Source organism: Dicentrarchus labrax, unplaced genomic scaffold (assembly GCF_905237075.1).
Source record: "Dicentrarchus labrax unplaced genomic scaffold, dlabrax2021, whole genome shotgun sequence".
NCBI classification, from domain to species: Eukaryota; Metazoa; Chordata; class Actinopteri; family Moronidae; genus Dicentrarchus; species Dicentrarchus labrax.
In genome coordinates this window covers 26,369,484-26,392,080 of record NW_026136702.1, presented here as the reverse complement: position 1 = coordinate 26,392,080, position 22,597 = coordinate 26,369,484, and the positions used below count along the sequence as shown (strand labels likewise).

General features: G+C 39.6%; 1 protein-coding gene and 1 long non-coding RNA gene across 2 annotated transcripts in view; both read left to right on the top strand.

Moving 5' to 3' along the window:
• Positions 1-10,511: 10,511 nt before the first annotated feature.
• The window catches only part of atp6v1ba (ATPase, H+ transporting, lysosomal, V1 subunit B, member a), a 44,309-nt gene continuing 32,223 nt past the window's right edge, over positions 10,512-22,597 (top strand). Inside the window, exon 1 of the mRNA XM_051424005.1 lies at positions 10,512-10,735. Coding sequence (XP_051279965.1) covers positions 10,627-10,735 — 109 coding nt within the window. The 5' untranslated portion in view covers positions 10,512-10,626. The remainder of the gene's footprint in view (positions 10,736-22,597) is intronic.
• Positions 10,742-15,072, top strand: LOC127377110 (uncharacterized). Its single transcript, XR_007887621.1, has 2 exons — positions 10,742-13,195; positions 13,972-15,072. It is a non-coding gene; the product is annotated as an uncharacterized LOC127377110 (long non-coding RNA).

Sequence of the window (22,597 nt, the reverse complement as noted above, 5' to 3'; positions counted from 1 at the left end):
CGTAATTTTGAATCCCATTGTTTTTAATGCCAAGACACGCCCTGCATAGCATTTAAGCGCTAGGAGTAGCCAGGTGCCCATGCTCAGATTAAAAAAAACACTTTGGTTAGGTTTCTGCAACAAACCTACTTGGCTAGGTTTAGGAAAATATCATGGTTTGGGATTATATAGATGCTTTCACAACGTTAACCACTTGTCATGTGAGCATGGGCACCTAGCCAATCAGTGCTTTAATGCTACACGTGTCTCTTACCATGAAAAGCAGTGGGATCCATAATAATGCCTGAAAGAGCCACTACCACATCTATGTGCCTATGTAGCCCCCGTCATTGAGTAGGTGTATGTCTCTCTGTTTACATGTGTTGTATACAGGAGAGAGAGAGAGAGAGAGAGAGAGAGAGAGAGAGAGAGAGAGAGAGAGCCCCATTCATTCAGGGGCCTAGTCATTTCTGTAGGAGGGCCTGCGACAAATCTTTGACTAGAACAATATGTAAAACTTGTGGTTAAAAGTCAAACTAATAAAATAGCAGCATTACAAATTAGCGCTTTGAGTGGTTGGAAGACTAGAAAGGCACAAGTACAGTCCATTTACCATTTACAAATTGGAATGAGAAGTTTAAGAAATCAGTTATACAGGAGTATAGCAGTCATGACATTGCGATCAGTGGGAAGTTCTGAATGGAATACTTTGATCAGGACTGCAACAAATTACTTTATCACTTAATCTGAAAATTATTTTCTTGGTCAGGAAGCAATGAAAAACGTTCCAATGACTGAGGTGACATCTTCAGACGTCTTGCTTTTTCTGGTAACAGCCCAAAGATATTACATTTACAAAGATCTAAAAGAGAGAAAGGCAGCGAATCCTTACAGTGGAGAAGCTGGAATCACAGTAGGGATGGGATAATATACAATATTATTGCATATCGCGATAAAAACATCCTGTGAATATCCTCACATGGCTTGACTTGAAAAGCTGTCTAGCTCCCTAGCATACAGTCCTATATTGATTTCCTGATTTATTCTGAACAAGGAGAGTCGACATCTTTGCAGTCATTCCAAAATCCTAATTTTGTCTCCAGGCCCAGCTTGTCTGTAGTATCCCACACAAAAAACGGTTAAACCGGATTCATGTAAATAGTATAAATTCCACAATACAGAACAGGGAGATAAGGCAATCTGTGAGGCAATAAATATATGTGTTTCTTAACTGAATGTAAGGTAAAGTGATTGCATTATGTTTTAGTGCCATTTTAATAATATGAAGTACATTTTCATGATTATTGTGATATTATTGTGTATTGATTTATTATTTTGGCCTTACTTATTATCTATTTACTTATTATAAATACTTATTTTTAGATAATCTTGAAATTACTTTTTCATATATCGTCCCATGCGTTACTCAGTAAAAACATATTAATAAACTATCAAAATAATTCCCTATCAATTTTCTGTCAATTAACTAATCAATTGATTATTTGTATCAACTCTAGATTTTATATTTGCCTTAAATGGTATAGCTACTAGTTTGTGACAAGTGGAACAAAGATACGGGCAAAGGTAAAATCCCAGTGGTAATGGGGGCACTCCCTTTCACCGTTTAAAAATACCATCTTTGTCCTGCTGATACTTACCCACTAAAATCTCTTTGTCCAATTGTATTTACCCAGAAGACAGATGAGGAGGTGATCAAAATGTTGATATGCTCATCTTCACAGTGACTTCACAACAATAAGCTGTATGAGCAGCAGCAAACGCTCAGCAAACTTTTTCTGCCCTCAGTTATTCTTCTCAGGCAGGGTGCACAAATCCTGTGATTGGTAGAGGATGTTCTAACAACCTGACGAGGATCCTGAATACAACGTTCAGGGCTGAAAATTACCTTGATGTTGTATCCATCAAAGCTAAGGAAGTGAAGGACAGTGTTGTTTTTAGTATAGGGTCTCTTTAAATAAGTGCATTAGTAATACAGCATTTTGACATTGTTTCTGTTTTCGTGTTGGACAATTATTAATATTATAGAAAGAACAAATATCATCATACAGAGTAGACTTAATTTACATGCAAGAAATATCATTCATACAGTTTGACCAAAAAAAAGCTTCCAACCTCATGTTTAAATCATTATAGTCTCCAAACGATCCATAAAAAGTTAGTAACTACTGGTCACTGGTTACTAAGGTCAATAATGAAATTTCATGCTCAATGCATGCTTATCTGTACACCTACTTGGACTGAGGTAAGAGTCCGTAACAGGACAATCCCTACTGAACTGTCAGGAAAGGAACTGGATGAGCCCAGTGCACAGCTCGACAGCTTTGCTGGTTACACAACAACTCCCTTGGACCATGACAAGACCTTTTTCAAACACACATAACAGACACGGTATCTGACAACAACGTCATCATCAGTGGTTGAGTATAAGATAATGTTTGGTCCACAAGATCAGGTCAGAAAATGGTGAGAAATGTTTCCCCAAGCCCAAGGTGATGTTCTTAAATGATCCTGTTTTGTACACAACCTGAAAATATTCCGTTTACTGTCATAGAGAAACCAGAAAATATTGACATATGAGAAGCTGAAATCAGAAAATTTGGACATTATTTACTAAAAAAACAATCAATTATCAAAATAGTTGGCGATTCATTAGTTGACAACTGATTGACTAATCACTGCTGCTAGAGTTGAGGATGTGAACCACGACCCTGCTGTAAAGGGAATTATAAAGTTCCAATTTGGACATTAATGGGTTAGAATAAAGAAGTAAAAGAGTAAAAACAGTCCCACCAGAAAAGTTGCAATTGCAACAATTAACGCAAATTCAACCTATCCCCGTGGTTATTCTGCTACCTTGCAATTTTGTCCAATTACCGCAACTTTTACACAAATTTGACCAATCACTGTAGTTTCCTGTGAGTTTCATCTGTCATAGCAGTCCCCTGAGCAACAGGTTGAGCCATACATCACCAACCTAATGGAGACTTTATTTTCACTGGTACAAGTTGCCTTAAATTTTTAGTGAGTTATACAAAAAAAGTTATTATCTTTTTCACTTTTTCCTGTAAAAAATTGCCTGAAATTTGGTTTTAGAAAAGCTGCAATGAAATCCCTCCAAAAAAGCCAAGCCAAGTTTAATCCTGAAGGACCTGGTAAAAGGTGTTTTACGTGTACACTGTGGCACTGCAACTTTTAAAGTAAAGGATCTCAGTAATTCGTCTACCACTGGCTGTTGCTATGGATAGAGAAAATGGACTTCAGAGTATTACATGAGGGAAAGAGAACATTTACTGTAACACTGCAGCAATTACTACCACGAGTTTAAGCTCGTTTGTAATATTCAGACAATCTTGTCTTGAGTGTAGTTCTGCTTCCTCTGGCAGCAGAAATGCAGAAACTGTCCAGTAAGAGAGAAAACTGAGGCTCTTTTGTGAGCAGACCAAAGGAAACCAATCCTCCCCACTGTGTCTTGGGAATCTCCCCGAGGGAAAAAAAAGGTCACATTTACGCCTCCTGCCCCCTCTCCACCCCCCACAGCCACCCCCACCCATTCTCTCCCTTCACCCTAAGTCCAATTAGAAGGAAGGTCGGCGAGGTTTTTGTAAGTGAGGGGTTTCGGTGGGGGAGTGTGTGTATGTCTGTGTGTGTATGGACGCGCAGGGCGATCATAGCTGCAGACCACCAACACATTTTCTACCATCACATGGGCCAGGCTTTAAGCTCAGGTCTTAGGAGGTGAAAGAAAGGCTACAATTTACCTTGTTTTTAGTATCTGTTTTTTGGCCTTGTCCTTTTTGCGCCATACAGTGTATCTGGGGATTAATGTGCTAACAAGTCTGACTGGCGCATTGATCCAGCAACCTTAAGCTCCGCACAGCTATGAATCTCCAGGATCCCCCTCTAGGCATCCCAGGCTTGTGAAAAATCTGCACAGTTTAGTCACTCTGCTTCCTCACAGAATAATTAATCCCATTAAGTAATCAAAGGAGTGAGGGGAGCGGAAGCCCCTCAAAAGCAAGGGTTCCACTTGTGTATTCTGTAAAACACTTAGCATAAAGCCATGAAATAACTGTAATTTTCAAATGTGTTGAAATACTGTGTTTAATTATTACTGCAGCACCCTTGCTACTGTATCGTTTTGGCACGTGATTATTTATTATTGAACTCATCCTTTTTAAAGCTAGCAATATATTTATATTAAAGCTATAATATAAGTACTTGACATATACTCAGTACGTAGTTGAGTTATGTACTTGCATTATCCCAGATGTTTCCAACAATGTTCAAACTCAGAGAAATCTGTCATTTTATTCAGGTAAGGCTGCGTTTCACCGGTCTCCTGTCAATGGCGTCATATCCCCTTTGTGGCTTAAAACTGGACAGTCCATTCATGACAATTTCTGGCAAACAACCAAATTTTTGTGCCATACATTGACTTTTTATCCAGTTTGAGCTAAGGAGCCAGATATTTTTTGTTAGAGGAACAAAAACAGAGCTAGAAGGAGAGTGCTGTGCACCTGTCTGTCTGTCTGTCTGTCTGTCTGTATCTCTCTCTCTCTCACCCCAACTGGTCGAGAGAGACAACCACCCACCTAGAGCCGGAGGATCTGTCCTAGGTTTCTGCCTTTTAACAGGCAGTTTTTCCTTGCCCTTGTTGCCAAGGTCTTGCTCATGGTGGTACTGTTGGGTCTCTGTAATTAATGTTAAAGAGTTCGGTCTAGACCTGCTCTATTTGAAAAGTGTCCTGAGATAACTTCTGTTATGAATTGGTGCTATACAAATAAAATTGAATTGAATTGAATTGAATACTAAAGTTACAATCAGGTTGTCAAAAACTGCTTCTTGGTCAGTGGCCCTCTGCTTAAAAATATGATGCGGTAAGTATCCCTCTAGACACACTCCACCACTTTACTTGAACTTGCAATCTAAGTCAGGGTGACGTGGTATAAAGAGAGAGAAAGTCCACATATGGAGGTGGTGGGTTGGATGTCTCAAACAAAACGCTTGACTTTAACCTGTGTCCCGTGTGAAACCAGAAGTAGTTTAAGTAGTATGTTTTTGTAAGTAACATACATAAGTTAACTTACGTAATGTACTTAATTGGTTATGTTAAGTGAGTTACATTTTATTCAAGTACTAACATAACTAACATAACTTATCATCTTTTCTTAACCCTAACCAAGTCGTTTTTGTGCCTAAACCTGATCAAACTGGTCACTGTTTGGCACTTAAAAGGATAGGTTCACAAATTTTTAAGTCAGTGGTCAGGTGCTCACGTGAACACTGAAAGAGTTCTTGCTCTTCATTCGTCCTGTTCAGACTGGCAATTAAAAGATCCCAGCCTAATGCTCTTTCAATGTAAATGCAAAAATACATTCCAAAGTTTATTTTAAGCAAATAGGAGACTTCAGCATCCAGTAATAGATACATTCCCCCCAGGTTATTTCACATGCCCAACTCTAATTCATTTTTATCTGTACCCATTCCTGTAATTTAAAATAAAATAAATTTACTCGATACACATATCCCCACAGGAACTTGAGCTGGAGCAGGTCCTGGCTGATCCCCATTTACAGTAAGTGTGCCAGTTCCAGGGCTCCAGGGTTCCAGGGTATTGTGCATTACAGATATGGCTTATTGGCCCAACTATATGAAAGGAAACCATCATTATGTATTCTAGAAGCGCCGCAGAGAGTGGCAGCTTGACGCAACAGCTCCAGCTCCGCCTCTTATTTTTCACCTTAAATTTATACTACTACTTTATTCCTTCTTAAACAGCACTGTGTTTATTGTTGTAAACAGACCTCCAGTGTTGGTAGTTAATTTTTTACTTTTTTTAAATATAAACAATGTGTAGGAATGTGGAAACAACTACCACACAACAAAACACCAGAGGTTATTCACGTGAGGACTTCCTATGGTATCGGGATTTATGTGTCGCATGCCCGAGGGAGATCCCGGTGGAGTTAAGGAGACGAAGAAGAGGAACCAGAGCAGGCACGTCGGTGAGGACCAAGAAGACAGAGACGCGGTGGCGATACAAGCCATGTCTTCCCTCGGTTGTCATGGGAAACGTACGCTCGCTGAACAACAAAATGGACGAGCTCTCGGCCCTGGTAAACGGACAGTGAGAGTATCGGGAGTGCAGCGTATTATGTCTGACGGAGACATGGCTGAATGACATTACACCAGACTGTTCAGTGGAACTAGCTGGCTTTTCACTAGTTGGGGCAGACAGGAAGAAACAGAGCGGTAGAAAGTCTGGAGGAGGGCTCGCTGTCTTTGTGAACTCTAAATGGTGTAACCCTGGACATGCTGTCAAGAAAGCAGAAATATGCACACCTGACATTGAACTGCTGGCCATAGGGTTAAGGCCATACTATCTGCACTGTGAGTTTTCGGCCACTATTGTCGTCACTGTTTACATTCCTCCATCGGCATTAGTGGCGCACACCTGTGACGTCATCCACTCCACCGTTGCAGACCTGCAGACACGTCATCCCAGGGAAGCTGAAAGCCATCATGGACAACCCCTCTCATCCTCTCCACGCTGAGCTGAGGCAGCTCAGGAGCATCTTCAGCTACAGTCTGACCCAGCAACTGTTTTTAGCCTTGCTTACTTGCTTACTACTGCATCTTATCATCATTCTTTATAAAGCAGTTTAACATTGGCCACTTAACATCTTCCTCCTCTTTCTTTCTTTTTGATCTCTCACCCCATTGTCACCCACGCAAGGTTCTAGGACACACTACCTGGATGTACATTTAGTCCCTTCAGGATTTAGCAGGTTATTGTTGATGAGATGCATGTTGAGATGTTTTTAGCATTTTTTTTAAGTTGTGAAAAAGTGAAAATTGCAAAAATAGTTGTTATTCTTTCTGTATAATTCATCATAAATTGAAGACAACTTGTTCCAGTGATAATGAATTTGCAAGGCTGTACAGAATTCAAAGGGATTGGTTGAATTTGTGTTAATCAGAGCTTCCTGGAAAGACTTTTTGTGCTCTGTGGAACAACGCAACATGGTTGTGGTTTCCTAGGCTGAATTTGATCCATTAAGACACTGTGTAAGCCGACGTAAGCAACAGCAGACGTACACCATGAATGCATGAATATTATGATACCCATTTGCCTATGGGTGGATCTGAGGAGTTTGAAGGAAATCATCTCCCTTTGAACTTATCATAAAGGACTGAAAAAAAATGGTATTTCTAAAATGAGGCCACTGCTCCTGTAGGCAGAAGCCCTTCACTTGCATTAATTTGCTATTTTTTGCATGCGGCCTGAAACGTTTGGATGAGCTCTCTAGGGGCTGCTGTCAGCCTCACCATGGCAGTGCTTACCACTTCAATCTGTAGTGCTTTTCCACCATCAGAGGGCTGTGCGTGTCTGTATGTGGCATGCGACTGCCGGTTTGTTGGTTGTGCAGGGGGCATGGTTCAAAATAATTTTCAAACAGTCGCTTACAAGCTATTGTGCAGAACATGCTGCGTCAAACGAGAATGGATCAGAGCTTCAAAAATGAGAAAACAGGAAACTAAGAGTTTTTAAGGGGAAAATGTGTGCAATCATGTCATTTTACCTGTCACTCAACAGTTCACTCACCAGGACATGTACTGTTGTGTGTGTGTGAGAGAGAGGCAGACATACTGAGAAAGCACATATACATTGGATACAGCAGAGCTATCCAAGCTACAAATCACTAAGCATTTCTGTCAGATTTTAAATATCTTATGAACAGTTTAATTCCTGTAAAGATTGTGGAAGGGACCTTAGTTTACCTAAGCTGCAAAGAGAACCAGGACATTATTTCTTATTTCCCATTTCATATTTTGTCATATTTTAGTAAGAAGCCTGTTTTGGGATCTGCTCCCATGATAACATGCTGTTGGTGCTGCTTGCAGCTAATGCACATTTGATCCCTGTTCACCTGCTGTCGCAATAAATTCATCATCATACACTTTTGTGCAGTTATTTCCCTAAGAACAGTAACAAAGTAATGACATGGCAACAGCTGTGCATGCAGATGCTGCTGCATCTCCCTCAAACTTGACTTTCCTTTTTTTTCTCAATCTGTTTTTTCCCCCCAGCTTTATTGCATAACACCTCTGATGGGAATAGCCTACAGTCATCAGAGAAGGATTAAAGCTGCAGTTGGTAACTTTTATACTATATCCTGACAGTCGTACATGAGACAGATAATTTGTGAAAAAATTAGGTTCCTCTGGCTCCTCCTAGTGCTCCTAATGGTATTTGCAAGAATCCACCGGGCCTGAACGGAAACAACCAATCAAAGCCAAGAAAGATAGCTAGTCTCATTCCAAGGTCGTTGACGACAACAATTCAATTCAATTCAATTCAATTTTATTTGTATAGCGCCAATTCATAACAGAAGTTATCTCAGGACACTTTTCAAATAGAGCAGGTCTAGACCGAACTCTTTATAACATTATTTACAGAGACCCAACAGTACCACCATGAGCAAGACCTTGGCGACAAGGGCAAGGAAAAACTGCCTGTTAAAAGGCAGAAACCTAGGACAGATCCTTCGGCTCTAGGTGGGTGGTCGTCTGTCTCGACCAGTTGGGGTCAACAATCAACTATCAACTATGTTTAAGTCGCCAACCCAAAGCGTCGGTATTTGGTGACCTGGGAACACAACAATCAACAAACAGATTATCTGTCTCATGTTCTACTGTCAGGATATAGTGAAAAGTTTCAGCAAATATGGCAAAAAGTTATACCTATTGCAGCTTTAATTTTTTATTTCATTTTATGTTATACTTACTTAATTATCAGTTCTGTGTGTGTATGTGTGTAACATGAAGGGACTACAACTTTCTTTTTTTCGTGCACCCTTGTGTTGTTTAAAGACAAAATAAATGACCTTGTATTAGTACATACGGACCGGTCTTATTTCAAATAAGCTCCACTTCTTCTGTCACTCTGTGCTTTGCCACTGTCAGTAAAACCCCTTTTAGAGTGACAGTGTGGAGAGTATGACATGAGTGTGTGGCTTTTTATGTGAGAATATAGATATTATATGACCTGTCAAAATTATGTTTAGGATATTTTAAGGCCTAAAGTTCAGATTATTGGATTGTAGACTTTCTAAGACCCTGCAGACACAGTGGTTTATTCAGCACCAACTGGCAACTGATGTCATTAATCATGTCAAAAGCATTCAAGCTGTGATGCTGACAAAACAGTTCAATTGAATTGTGATTTCTTTCTATGAAGGTGAGTGCAAACTGTTGTCCCCTTTGACTTTGCTCAGATAAGTGCCTTTAGATCATTGTATGGACAAACAAATGTGATTATCTAAATGTTTAACTTAAAATAAAGAACTAAACTTTCTGCCGCCTGCTGCACAAACTGAATGCAAGTTTGAGTGTAAACTCAACAATAATTGCAACACTGTAACTGTTTCACACTAAAAACCCATCACTTTTTTTCAGCTGTACCACCTCTACCTGGCCCGGATCTACCCTATGAGCATTCTGGGCACATGCTCATGGGCTCCTGAGTGCAAAAAGGCCCTCCGCATCAGGGGGAAAAAAAGTATTCTTTGCTATGTGCCAAGCTTAAGCAGTTGCGTGTGCATTGTGGTGGCAGAAAGAGTGGAGAGTAACCTAGACAAAACTAGGAGATCCCATGAATAGGAAAATTCTGTTGAAATGGAGTTTGCTAATGTCTACAAATGACCAGCAGCCACCACGACACCTGTTGCCTGTGGACTGAGTTCTATGGGATTCATGTAGGGATGAGGGTTGGATTTTCTGCGAACATCCAAACGATGGGACGTTTATGCACGTTTCCTGTGTTCCTTCTCTCTCCGCTTCCCTACAGTGTCAACAGTGTGCAACACTAGCTAACGTTAGCTTTTAAATGGAGTCCACTTATGTCTACAAAAGACACCCACCACAACACAGAGCCCAACACAGAGTTCAGTCAGAGCGAACATTTCAGCAGAGCTTCTGAGGTATATGGTGATATCGTGGTTTTAGATGGCTAATGTTATTGCTAATGTAGCAAAATCATTAGCTATGCATCTTTGCTATGTACCATTCTAATTTGTTGTTGGCTAAAATCAACACCATTTGCCATAATACATCATTTTATATCACGGGTCATCACTTTAGCTGGTGAAGTCATTTGGATATGTTGGTTGGCTAACATTAGCTTGCCAAATGACTTCACCAGCTAACGAAAGCCATGATACAAACTTTTATGACAATGTTGATTTTAGCTAACAATGCTTTTGCTTTCTACTGGAGGCAGGAGCATCCTGTACTGAACGATGCCTTCACTGTCACATGTTGCCTGTAATTGCCTGTTCATTCTTCTCATTTTAAGAAAAGCATATTTCCCCCAAATACACTTAATAATTGTATGTGTATACTCATTTTTTTTCAAACCACGCTATGGCAACGTGTTATAATTAAAAAAGAAAACCCTACTTACCCCAATAGGTTCATGCGCGCGCACACATCCCTTCTCCATCACATCCGGTTCCTCAGTGTCATATGACCAGCGCTCTGCTGTCATTTATGCTATTCAGCACCAGTTAGCAAAGCACATCGATCAACTTCAGCTTTCTCAGGTTTTCTTCTCTTTGTCCAACGATGGCAACCTTGGTGGCAAACAGGGCAATGGACGTCAACGGCTTGCAGGCAGCTGCGAGGACACACACCCAGGCAGTGACCAGAAATTACATCTCTCAGCCCAGGCTAAGTAAGTACCGTTACCGTTAGCAGGCTGCTGGAGAGGCCAGCAAGGTTGTTGTGCTGCTTTCAATGACAAGCAATAAAGTTAATCTAAGCCTTTAGTTGGAAAATATAGCGACAAAATATCACTCCTGTTACATGTCAACTGGAAACAGCAATGCTTTATATGAATGTTTAGTATTACAGAGTGACAGTTTCAGGCAGAAATCTTCCACGACAGAATCGTTTGTATTCCAGCACGGGGGCAGTTATGATGGCTAACATAACGAGCTATTAAGCTACACATTGGGAATCACAGCTGTCTATACACATGACATTAAATGTGGACTAAGGTTACAATGTAGTAGTTAGTAACTGTCGTTACCCTTCGCTATACATGCTGTATACAACTAACGTTAAATACATTCCTGAGTCAAATGGTAAACCAGCGACGCTAGCATGCTAGCTGTAGCTAACAGTGGCTAGTCGAGACAGAGTCGTTGTTAACCGTTTTAGCTAACGTTACAGATAACTTGAACTGATTTTATTGGGTTTTTTTTACCAAGCATAGTATAAATGTGAGTCATACGTTAATTCAATAAAGGGACAAGTACATCGTTATCACTGTTGTGATGAGTGCGTACAGCTGAAGTGGATTAGCTAACACTGCAGACAGTCAGCTGACACGGATGGTAGCCACACCGAGGATTGAGACATCGTGAAATGTCTTTATTTAAATGTTGGTTTGAGATTGGAACATCCATTGTAAACTTTACTGCCTTTTGAGCGCTCTTGCTGCCGTAAAGTTACTGTGTGCTGCAATTACACAGAATAAACGATCTGTATGATTGTATATTGGCATTTTCAACATGTTGAAGCAGAGACTGGTGACTAATGGGATGATCTCTCATGTGACACGGTCACATGACACGGTCACATGAGTGCAACCGGCAGTGGTGTTGATGAGACCAGATAACCTGCAGTTTCTGGCCTGATGGAATTAAAGATTTTTTTAGTAATAGTAATGCTTACTAATAGAACACCACCCAAAATATAAAATCATTTTGGTTTACAGACAGTTGTTTGTCAGATGGAATGTTTGTTGTTTTGCATTAAAGGGGACATATTATGCAAAACCAACTTTAAATCATTTGATTATGTACATTTGGGACTCTGGAGGCCTATCAGCAGGCAAAGTGTGGAAAAAAAGGACTCAGTCATGTTTTTGTGGGCTGCCTCAGATTTTTCCCCATTGATGACGTTTTCCCCGTTATTGACGTCAGTTATGTTGCCACCCACCACAGTTTACTGACTTGTTGACTAGCCTGCAGCCTGCAGCCTAATGTCTGGGCAAAGGCTTCAGCAGACTAACTGTTCAGTCATTGGCAACACAGCCCAACACTAATTTACATATGTATGAACACAGTGGATTTATTTTTAATTTTGACGGCAATGTCCGTCGGAAAAGCCGGAACGTGTGTGAACCACTTTGTGTCGGACTGTTTTCACAACCTCGGTCAGTACAACACTGGACTGACTGAAAGACTGTTCCTGAAAGAGGGATTGTACCAACTGTCTGTGGAGAGACGGCAGAGGAAGTCACTGTAAGTATTTTTAAGAGTTTATGCTGTTTTTCATTGTTCGTGTAATGCTAGAACATGCTAACCGTTGTTAGCTACAGGAGCCTCAGTGATGCTAACGTAGTTATTGTTTGTTATGTTTGCAAGATGAAAATGAAACTTATAAGGTGAGGTCAATTTATTAAGCCAGCTGGTGCAGATGTCTCCATATTCTCCCCTGCTGATATTTGTTATAGAGATTCACACAAAGTTTATGCCGTGAATCACCAAGCTTCGTGCTGGGGGGGGTGTCTGTATTTTGTAGAACAGGGAAGATAACGTCTGTTAGATTTAATTGTCTTTAACCTGGTAACTTACACATCTGCTGGGTAGCTAAGTAGCTGTTCACCGTGTGGATTAGGGCTGTGCTAAAAAATCGATGTATCGCAATATTTATTTACGTGATATACTACATCGATTACCAGCTCCAAAAATCGATATTTTGAAGGGGGAAAAAAACCATGTTTTAAACAGGTTGTTGTGATGTGAACTACAACCTCCGCTCCTGTAGGTGTCGCAGTACCACTCTAGTTGCCCCGAATTGGCGGGCGCAGTTTTTGGCAGAGTGAGAAATGGAAGCAGCATGTCTACTGACGGTATTAGAGCAGCGCCTTCAAAATACAAAGCTGATGTGTGGGTGCACTTCGGTTTCAAAAACAAACCAGGGAGCATGGACTTGGATAAAGCAAATGCAATTTGCAAGCTCTGTCACACTGCAGTGAAATATTCAGGTAACACAACCAACTTGCGAACTCACCTTGTCAGACGCCATGCAGATGCAGAAAAGCGTTACAGCAGCAACCAAAACCTGTCGACGCTAGGCAAACTACAATAAGGTGACAATAAGGAGTACTTGTGCATATGCAATTGTGAGTTCACCGTGCACTTTATTTTCTTGTTTTCAATATCAGTGCGTCCAGTTAAAGTGCAAGAGTGCACATCATTTTCATTTTGATGTAATGGCAGCTAGATCTGTGTGTTTGGTAATTTGCCAAATATAAATAAATTGAAAAAGGACATTTTGAATTACATTTTTTTTTACTCAATTTGTCTGCTGAATTATCAATATAATATAGTTCTGTTTTTACATTCTCAGTTAACTATGTGGAATATCGCAATATACATCGTATTGCAATGTATCGTGATATAATCGTATTGTGACCCATGTATCGTGATGCGTATTATATCGTGAAGTCCTTGACAATACCCACCCCTCGTGTGGATCAATACAGGAGTGAGTTATGGTGATTCTTTTCTGTTTGTGTAACTTGCTAATGTGCTAACCAGCTGGGGCTAGCTTCGTTGTTTTCGTGTGTGTGTTACGGTGTGTGTGTGTGTGTGTGTGTGTGTGTGTGTGTGTGTGTGTGTGTTACAGTGTGTAAATTAACTTGATCTACGTGCACCGGAGTTAACGATAGAGCTAGGGTGAGAGAGAAATGGTCAAACTGCAGGGATTCATTAGTTTAGTAATATTTTGTAACTACGACGCTCACTAGGCTGTTTGTGGAGTCAAATACTGTTTTATTATTTTAGTTTATAACTTAGGACTACTTTGAGCCACAATGAGCTGTTGTACTTGTACTGCACATATGTGTGTATATATATGCTGCCTTACAAGTAACACTGAATCAGCCTTGTTTTACAGGTGAACTGATGAAGCTCAGGTGTTCCTGGACCCATCAGAGGACAGAGACAGCTGCAGCATCAGGACAGTCTGACGGACACGATCTGCACAGTTTATATAAGTTATAGCTTTGTTACTTGCAACATGTGTAACTGGAATATGAATTAAACATAAAGTGGTTTACTTTTACGAATAGTTTTGGTCATTTTTAAATTCAGTAATAAGTGTGGTTTTATATAAATAACATGTTATTTCACAGAGGTTTTAGGAAGATTTCCTGCATGTACAAGAGTTGAAAACCTGGTTCGTGTAACATCTGTCAATATGAAAATGTGAAATTTAAACCTGTAGTAAATGACTGTAAGCAGCACAATACATTACTGTCTCACATTCAAACTTTATCATGTTGGAAGATAAATGGCATCACTATATATAATATAAATGATAGAATATTCAATGTGTATATATACAGTATTTTTAATAATGTCTCCTTTTAAAAGTTGTCATATTTTATAATGAATAGTGGCACAGTATCTTTATATCAATCAATCAACTATTTGTATAGCACATTTCATACAGGTTGGTGCAGTTTAAAGTACTTCACGATTCATCACTTCATGATTGGAAAGATGATGATAAGACAGAATGCAGTACAAATTAAATAAGGTATACCGGTATTTAAAAATTGAGTGCAATGATAAAAATGACAATAAAATACAGATATAATGATAGCATTATATTAATTCATATTATAGTAAGTTATACTAAAAACTACATGAAATAAAGAAGGAAAGCAGGCAGAAATAACAAATAAAACAATTGGAAGGATATTTAAAATAAATGGACATTGAAAAAGCTGATAACATCAATGAGAAATTGAATGCAATTTCCCCTTGAGGGACGAATAACGTATTTTGAATGTCATTTCTGGTATTATATTAGCTCATGGGAGATAAAGGTTTAGAAGTTGATAAGTCCAGCTGCTGTTATTGTCTTTATTGTATCGTAGGGATTCAACTGATGATTTTCGTCATCAGTCAATCTTTCGTTCATTATCTTGGTTACTTGATCTGTCATTTGGTCCATAAATAAAACTGTAAAAATTAAACTTCTTTCTTCAAATGTCTTGTTTTGCGAGACTAATTGACAAGTTTTCAACACATTTTTCTAGTGAGTGTATAAAGAAAATTAGGTGCGTTTTCCCCTCTGGAAATGTAATTGATTTAAAATAAACTTAATAAATGTTAGTCATATGTTAGTGGTGTTTAATGTTGGTTGTGTTTACTACATTGCCTCAGAAATCTACAACCACATGATTGATTTTTACTACTATAAGTCTGAATGCAACCCAAAACAGACTGAATTGACGTGGAAAACAAGTCCATTGTATCTGATGTTTCTATTTTCTGTATGCCTTCTATTTATCTTAAGGTGAAACACGAAAGGCAGAAACATGATTTTTTACATACATTGGTGAATTTTGAGACTTGTCTATTTTGCTTCCATAACACATCTTCTTTTAGACTAGTGGAAAGAAAACGCCCAGAATACAAATTTAGGTGTTTATTTTACTACACGCTGTCTGTTTACATCTGTACCATTATCATTAAATAATTCCTCATTCACATATTTAAAATACAATTTCAGTGTATTCAGTGTTGACCTAAAATTGAAAGCAGTGGCTTAACCTGTCTGTAGCCTTAAACAAAATAAAAAAAAAGACAAAGTCTTCAGACAGAGTTTTTAGGGGAGAAATAGTACATTGACACTGAGTATATAACTAAACTGATATTCACTGTCATCACAGCCTAGGAGAAATATATTTTCTTAAAACAGGAATTAAAAGAAAGTTCTAGTCTGTTTGACCAGTTAAGTTAATCACATCTCTTTGATGATGTTAGACTTTTAGATGAATGTCCTACTTTGGGAGTGATGAACGGTATTGTGACAAATACAAAGGTGCAAATAATTGTTCCATTATTTCCTTACTTAGATCCAATTGAGGCATCCTTTAACTAGTGTTATGTACCATGTGGTGGCCTTATTATTCTTTCTATGCTGATTACATTATTTGAATCAACAGTTTCACAGATGTTGTGGTCTTTGGACACTTTGCTCTGATGTTGAGAAGTTGAGTCTGACTTTGGATATGTTATTGAACACAGCCCTGAGCCACGAAGCCAGCAAGGTGATGATTTTCTTTCTTTGTGCAAGTGTCAGAGAAGCAAGCATGGACTAAAAGCCTCTTAGCAAACTAGAAGGAAATGACTTAATGGAGCTCGGGCCATCTGAGAGCTAAGCATAGAGGATGCAGTGTATGATAAAACCTGTGTCCTAAAAACACTGAACCATCCTGCTTCTGAAATTCTCTAAATTTGTTGAAGTAGAATGGCCTTTTCTCTCTCATCAAACGCATTACTAAACAGCAGAGGTCCATTCTGATGATTACGCAGCGGTACAGAGCCAAATGATTACCTCAAGTAACTTTTTCTGAGTCCCTCAGATACTCCAGGTACTTCATTTAAAATACTTGTTGCATGTTTTAAGACCCTGCTGGAGGTGCTGGTTGCTTTAATGTGCCTAATTACCGCTTTTATTTGGGAGGGGCTGCGTATATGTATCATAATCCAGGGGTTGGGATTCATGTTCACTTTATCAGTTGATCACTAGTGTTGTTAGGTGCTGAATATAAAATAAAATACATCACTTAGGCAGGGGTCTTCAGTTTACTCAAGGATAGAAAAGGGGTCCCTTTTAAAGAAAAGAGGTTAAGAACCACTGTGTTAGATTAATAATCCCCTCCAGACACTCATTAACACGTGCAGTCAGTCTGAAATTAACTTTTTGACTCACCAGCCAAGGGGACTGGTAGAAAAAAAGCATATTTTTTAGGGCCAAAAAAAGATATCGTCTTTGTGTCACGCAGTCATAGTGTACTATAATAAATATATTATAATTATAGGCCTAAACTATATAATACTACTTTGTAGTCTGGCTCAATGTCTACAACACATCTGATTGGTTACACATCACAAGTGTGAGTCAATCAACACTGACAATGCTGTTCCACAGACAGGCAGAGACTGGAGCTAATCTGGATAGCGGAGCTAGGCGTCCAGGGGAAGGCAGTATGATATTGCCGAAGTTGCAACATACATCACAATCCTATGATCGATTTGTATAATGACAAGCATGCCCAGTTTCCCAGTTACAATTGCTGGAAAGCCACAGCCTACGGAATTACGTTCAATGGAGGCAAAGGGGACTGCGTTTAATTCAATCGCTCTTCCCTAATCCAGACTCTCAGCATAGTTTTTTTTATTTCATGACTATTTTAGTACAAACATTTACCCACCAGTGTGGCCGATAGCTTTTAGTATTTGACGCCTGGCTGGTGTTGATTTCGGACCCTGCATACAGTATGGTCTGCTTAGAAAATAATGTTTTTATCCACTAAAACTGTAATTTCCGCAGCAAAATTCTGAAGACATCAACTCTTTCTACCTTGTTAAAAAATCCAGAATCTATGAATATGCACATTTCAGTCCATTCTCATTGTATGTGAACTAGTGTATGACACTTTGAGTTGCATACTGGACCAGGGTTGACTTTCAAACTAACTAAACTAAACTAAACTTCCAAATATGTCACAAATCATGCTAGTAGGCCCCGCCTCTTAAAATCTGATTTTCAAAGAGCACAGAGAAACTTTCCACTTTCAGCAGATGAATGTGAAAACATCCTTCTAGTGTCAGACTCTGCACAGACACCATTCAAACAGCACACTGTAGGAACAAGTGGAAACACTGATTTCTGACTGGAGGGGGACTTAAAAGCAAACTATAGGAAACCACAGACACTTGTGCAATATAGCCAGCTGCTAAGCATGAAACAGTCTATAAGATCACAATGTTGAGATGGTTTTTCACTACCTTATTGACTTGACAGAGCTCTAAGAGAGGCAGCTATTGAAAAGCCACTCCGAGACAGAGCAGGAAAATAAACAAATAAAGACATTTCTCATCAGACCAAGTCTTTTCTTTTAAGAGGCCTTTGTCTCTCTCATGTCAAATGCGACAAAAGCTATTAGCCCACGAAATGGCTTGTCTTTGTTTTAGTAGTGCATTCTGTCATTTAGTGCTATGAAAAGACATGGAGCAAGGCACTATACTTCTTTGTGAAGATTTAATTAATGGTAATAATGTAGTCACGATAAACAAATGTCTCATCTGTCACTATGAAAGTAATTTCTATAAAATCAATGTTATTTTTGTAACAGTTCTATAATCCACATTCTAATTAGGCTTAAGCAGCTAGCTTGTCAGTAGAAAAAAAGAAACTCCCGTGGGCGTTTGCCATTCTTTTCATGAAAGAACATTAAAATGTAGGCTAAGGATTTGACACCATTTCTGTTTGTTGCATGAACAGAAACCAATCCACATGAACGGCACATTTGTTTTGCTGACCACTCATTCATTTCCTGACATTCTTCGTTTTAAGAATTGGTGGGTCATTTAGAGAAGTGTGTATTGTCTAATACAAGAAATTCCCCATGTCATTGTCTCACTCAAGTCATTTCCATGGCGGTAGTGATGATTAAGTCTGTACTGTGTTGGGAAGAGTCTCCAAGTGGTTCAGCCTTTTTGTGTACTAACGTATAGAATGGCACCAGAACACACAGAAGATCAGTGTCTCTTTTATTCTTCTACATAGGTTTTTTAAACTTTTCTAATGAAATACAATTCCAATGCCTCCTTACACTAAACTGTTTATAAAAAACCTACACTAATGCTTTCTTGGCTTTAGTTTGTGACTGTCCCCTGAGTGGCTCTAATGGTTCCTCTTCCTTTTAAAGGCCAGGACACACCAACCCGACAGCCGACCGTCGGCAGAAAAGCAGTCGGACTGATCAGTCGGCTCCCGTCCCCCCGAGTCGGTCAAAAAAGTGCCTCCGAACACACCAAACCGACGCCGACTGGGGCATACGTTCTGCGCGTGCGCGAGGCGTAATACGTCCCTATAACAGCAGGCGGCGCTAATCTGTGTTGTCGCCCAAAAAAAATGAAAACCGGAAATGACGGATCTCTCTAGACCTAGTAAACACAGAGCACGCTGTCGTCTGTCATTGTTTTCATCAGAGAGTGTTGATAGTAGTCAAGAAGGATCGTTATTGTCATTACTCGCTGAACGGAAAATATGATGGCTAATAATAACAGGATACTGGCGTTGGCGTAGTATGTTTACCATCATCACTTCCGGTTTTCTTGTGCACTCACTGATTCGCTAGTCAAGGGCTAGCACTCCACCAATCAGATTGGTCATTGAGGCCGACGGCCACTGGCCGATTCTACATGTTGAATCGGCCAAAATAAACGCCGACTGACGACGGCACGGGACACACCGAACCGACTCGAGTCACCGACCTCGCATGACTGTCCGACGACGTCCGAGGGCGATAATTGGGTTGGTGTGTCCGGGCCTAAAGGCAGCAGGTACTTGTGGGTTGGACCAATTGGCATAGCCGGAAGCACCTGTGCCCGGTGTTTCCCAGCTATAAAAGCCCCGCCTCTCTGGCTGACGGGGGCTCTCTATCTTATTATCATTCCTGGTATTCGGAGTAGTTGTGTTTTAACATCCGACATTTACATTTCATTATACATCACACTCATGCATACACACACTTTCACTACTGGCGCCCAGTTAGCTCAGTTGGTAGAGCTGGCGACCCATGTACCGAGGCTGAGTCCTTGCTGCAGTGGCCCAGGGTTTGTATCTGACCTGCAGCCCTTTGCTGCGTGTCATCCCCTCTCTCTCAGCCCCCCTTTCCTTTCTGTCTTCAGCTGTCCTATCAAGTAAGGGCAATAAAAGCCCAAAACAAATACTTAAAAAAAAAAAAAAAAAAGTGTGAGAGTGTAACATTTAGGAGGATCTTTTTAAGTATGTAATCACCTTAAAATAAGCGTCATCTTTTGTTACCTTAGAATATATCTAAGATATATTTATCTTATTTTATTTTAGGAAAACCATCATAGTAGTAAATAACTAACCAATCTATCTTTCTGGGAATTAGCATTATTCTAAACATGTATGTTTTTGAAAAATCTTAAAGCTGTGATGGCATCTTACCAAAGTAAGAAAACAAAAGCGGTGTTGAAATGGTTGCACATTACATTATTATCTAATATACATGGTTATCATAGCCAGTAACATGTTGTTTTCGATGGAATTATACACACGTGGACGAAATTGTTGGTACCCTTCTGTTAAAGAAAGGAAAACCCACAATGGTCACTGAAATAACTTGAAACTGACAAAAGTAATAATAAATAAAAATGTACTGAAAATTAACTAATGAAAATCAAACATTGCTTTTGAATTGTGGTTCAACAGTAGGGGTGAGTATCGGTAAGAACCTCACGATACGATACGTATCAAGATACTTTGGTCACAATACAATAGTATCACCATCTATCACGATATCACGATATTAATAGAGATGAAAACACAAGTACCTGTATATGTACATCAGATGATATTGATCAGAGGACAAATTGAGTCAAAACTATTTAATTCAAAACAGCTTCTCCATTTTATTAATTTCCATGACATTCACTGAAAAAAATATTGAATATTGGGCACAGCTGTGTTCACCATGTAGCCGTGTTGCGGTATTTTGTAACGCGACTCCAAACAATGTAGCATCCACCTGAAGCCAGTGTTGTCTACCACACTATAAGGGCGCCAATCTTTACATATGAAATGCACCATCGACTCTGTGATACGCTGAGCACGAGGTGAGGTAGATGGTAGGAAGTTGTCCAGCGTAGTCTGGTTTGGCTCAATCCGTTTTGGCGGCTGCTTCTGTGCTAATATCTCGGCGTGGTGTCTTGCTAGGTGAACGGTATTATCTTTATCCAACTCGTTGTTCTTACTATATTTTTTAACTTGGAAGCCAAAGTGCTTCCAAACGTCGGCTTTAAACTGCGGAGGCGTTGTTATGCCATTTTGGAAAGACCTCAGCCACTCTCTCTAATACAGAAATACATGCGCCGCACAGCAGAGTCGCTCTTCGGCACCATCTACCGGAGTGGAGGTACGGAAGTTGTACTGTATTCACAATGCGTCTAAACATGAATCATTATTCTTTAAAAAATTGATCTTTGGAATTGAAAAATGTATATGATATTGGGCGGCAAAGTATCGCGATATATTGCCGTATCGATATTTTTACCCACCCCTATTCAACAGAATAATTTAAAAAAACAAACTAATGAAACTGGCCTGTACAAAAATTATGGTACCCTGAACTTAATATTTTGTTGCACAACCTTTTGAGGCAATCAGTGCAATCAAGCAATTTCTGTAACTCTCAATGAGACTTCTGCACCTGTCAGCAGGTATTTTGGCCCACTCCTTGTGAGCAAACTGCTCCAACTGTCTCAGGTTTGAAGTGTGCCTTCTCCAGACTGCATGTTTCAGACTGCATGTTTCTGGCCCCTTCCACAGATGTTCAATAGGATTTAGATCAGGGCTCATAGGAGGCCACTTCAGAATAGTCCAATGTTTTGCTCTTAGCCATTCTTTGGTGTTTTTAGCTGTGTGTTTTGGGTCATTATCCTGTTGGAGGACCCATGACCTGCGACTGAGACCAAGCTTTCTGACACTGGGCAGCACATTTCGCTTCAAAATGCCTTGATAGTCTTTAGATTTCATTGTACCCTGCACAGATTCAAAACACCCTGTGCCAGCAGCCCCAAAACATAACCGAGCCTCCTCCATGTTTCACAGTAGGTACAGTGTTCTTTTCTATGTATGCTTCATTTTTGCGTCTGTGAACATAGAGATCATGTGACTTGCCAAAAAGCTCCAGTTTTGTCCATCTGTCCAAAGTTCCAGTCTCGCTTTTTTATGATTTGCTTTCAACAGTAGGGTCCTCCTCGTCATCTTCCATTCAGTCAACTTTGGCTCAAACAGCGATGGATAGTGCGATCTGACATTGATGTACCTTGACCTTGGAGTTCACCTCTAATCTCTTTGGAAGTTGTTCTGTGCTCTTTGGTTAATAATTATATTATCTGTCTCTCCAATTTGTCATCAATTTTCCTCTTGCGGCCACGACCAGGGAGGTTGGCTACAGTCCAGTGGACCTTAAACTTCTGAATAATATGTGCAACTGTAGTCACAGGAACATCAAGCTGCTTGGAGATGGTCTTATAGCCTTTACCTTTAACATGCTTGCCTATCATTTTCTTTCTAATCTCCCGAGACAACTCTCTCCTTAGCTTTCTGTGGTCCATGTTCAGTGTGATACACAATGACACCAGTCAGCACAGTGACTACGTTTCACCCTTTAAATAGGCAGACTGACTGATTACAAGTTTGAAGACACCTGTGATGCTTATTACAGGACAAAACTTAGTTTAAAATGTCCCTATGGTCAAATTATTTTTCTATCATTTTTGTCCAGGCCAGTTTCATTAGTTTGTTTTTTAAAATGATTCTGTTGAACCACAATTCAAAAGCAATGTCTGATTTTCATTAGTTAAATTTCAGTACCTTTTTATGTATGAGAGTTATTATACAGTGCTAGAAACTAACTTTTTCATCAGCTAACCAAAACTCATAAAGGGGAGCGCTAACATCATTC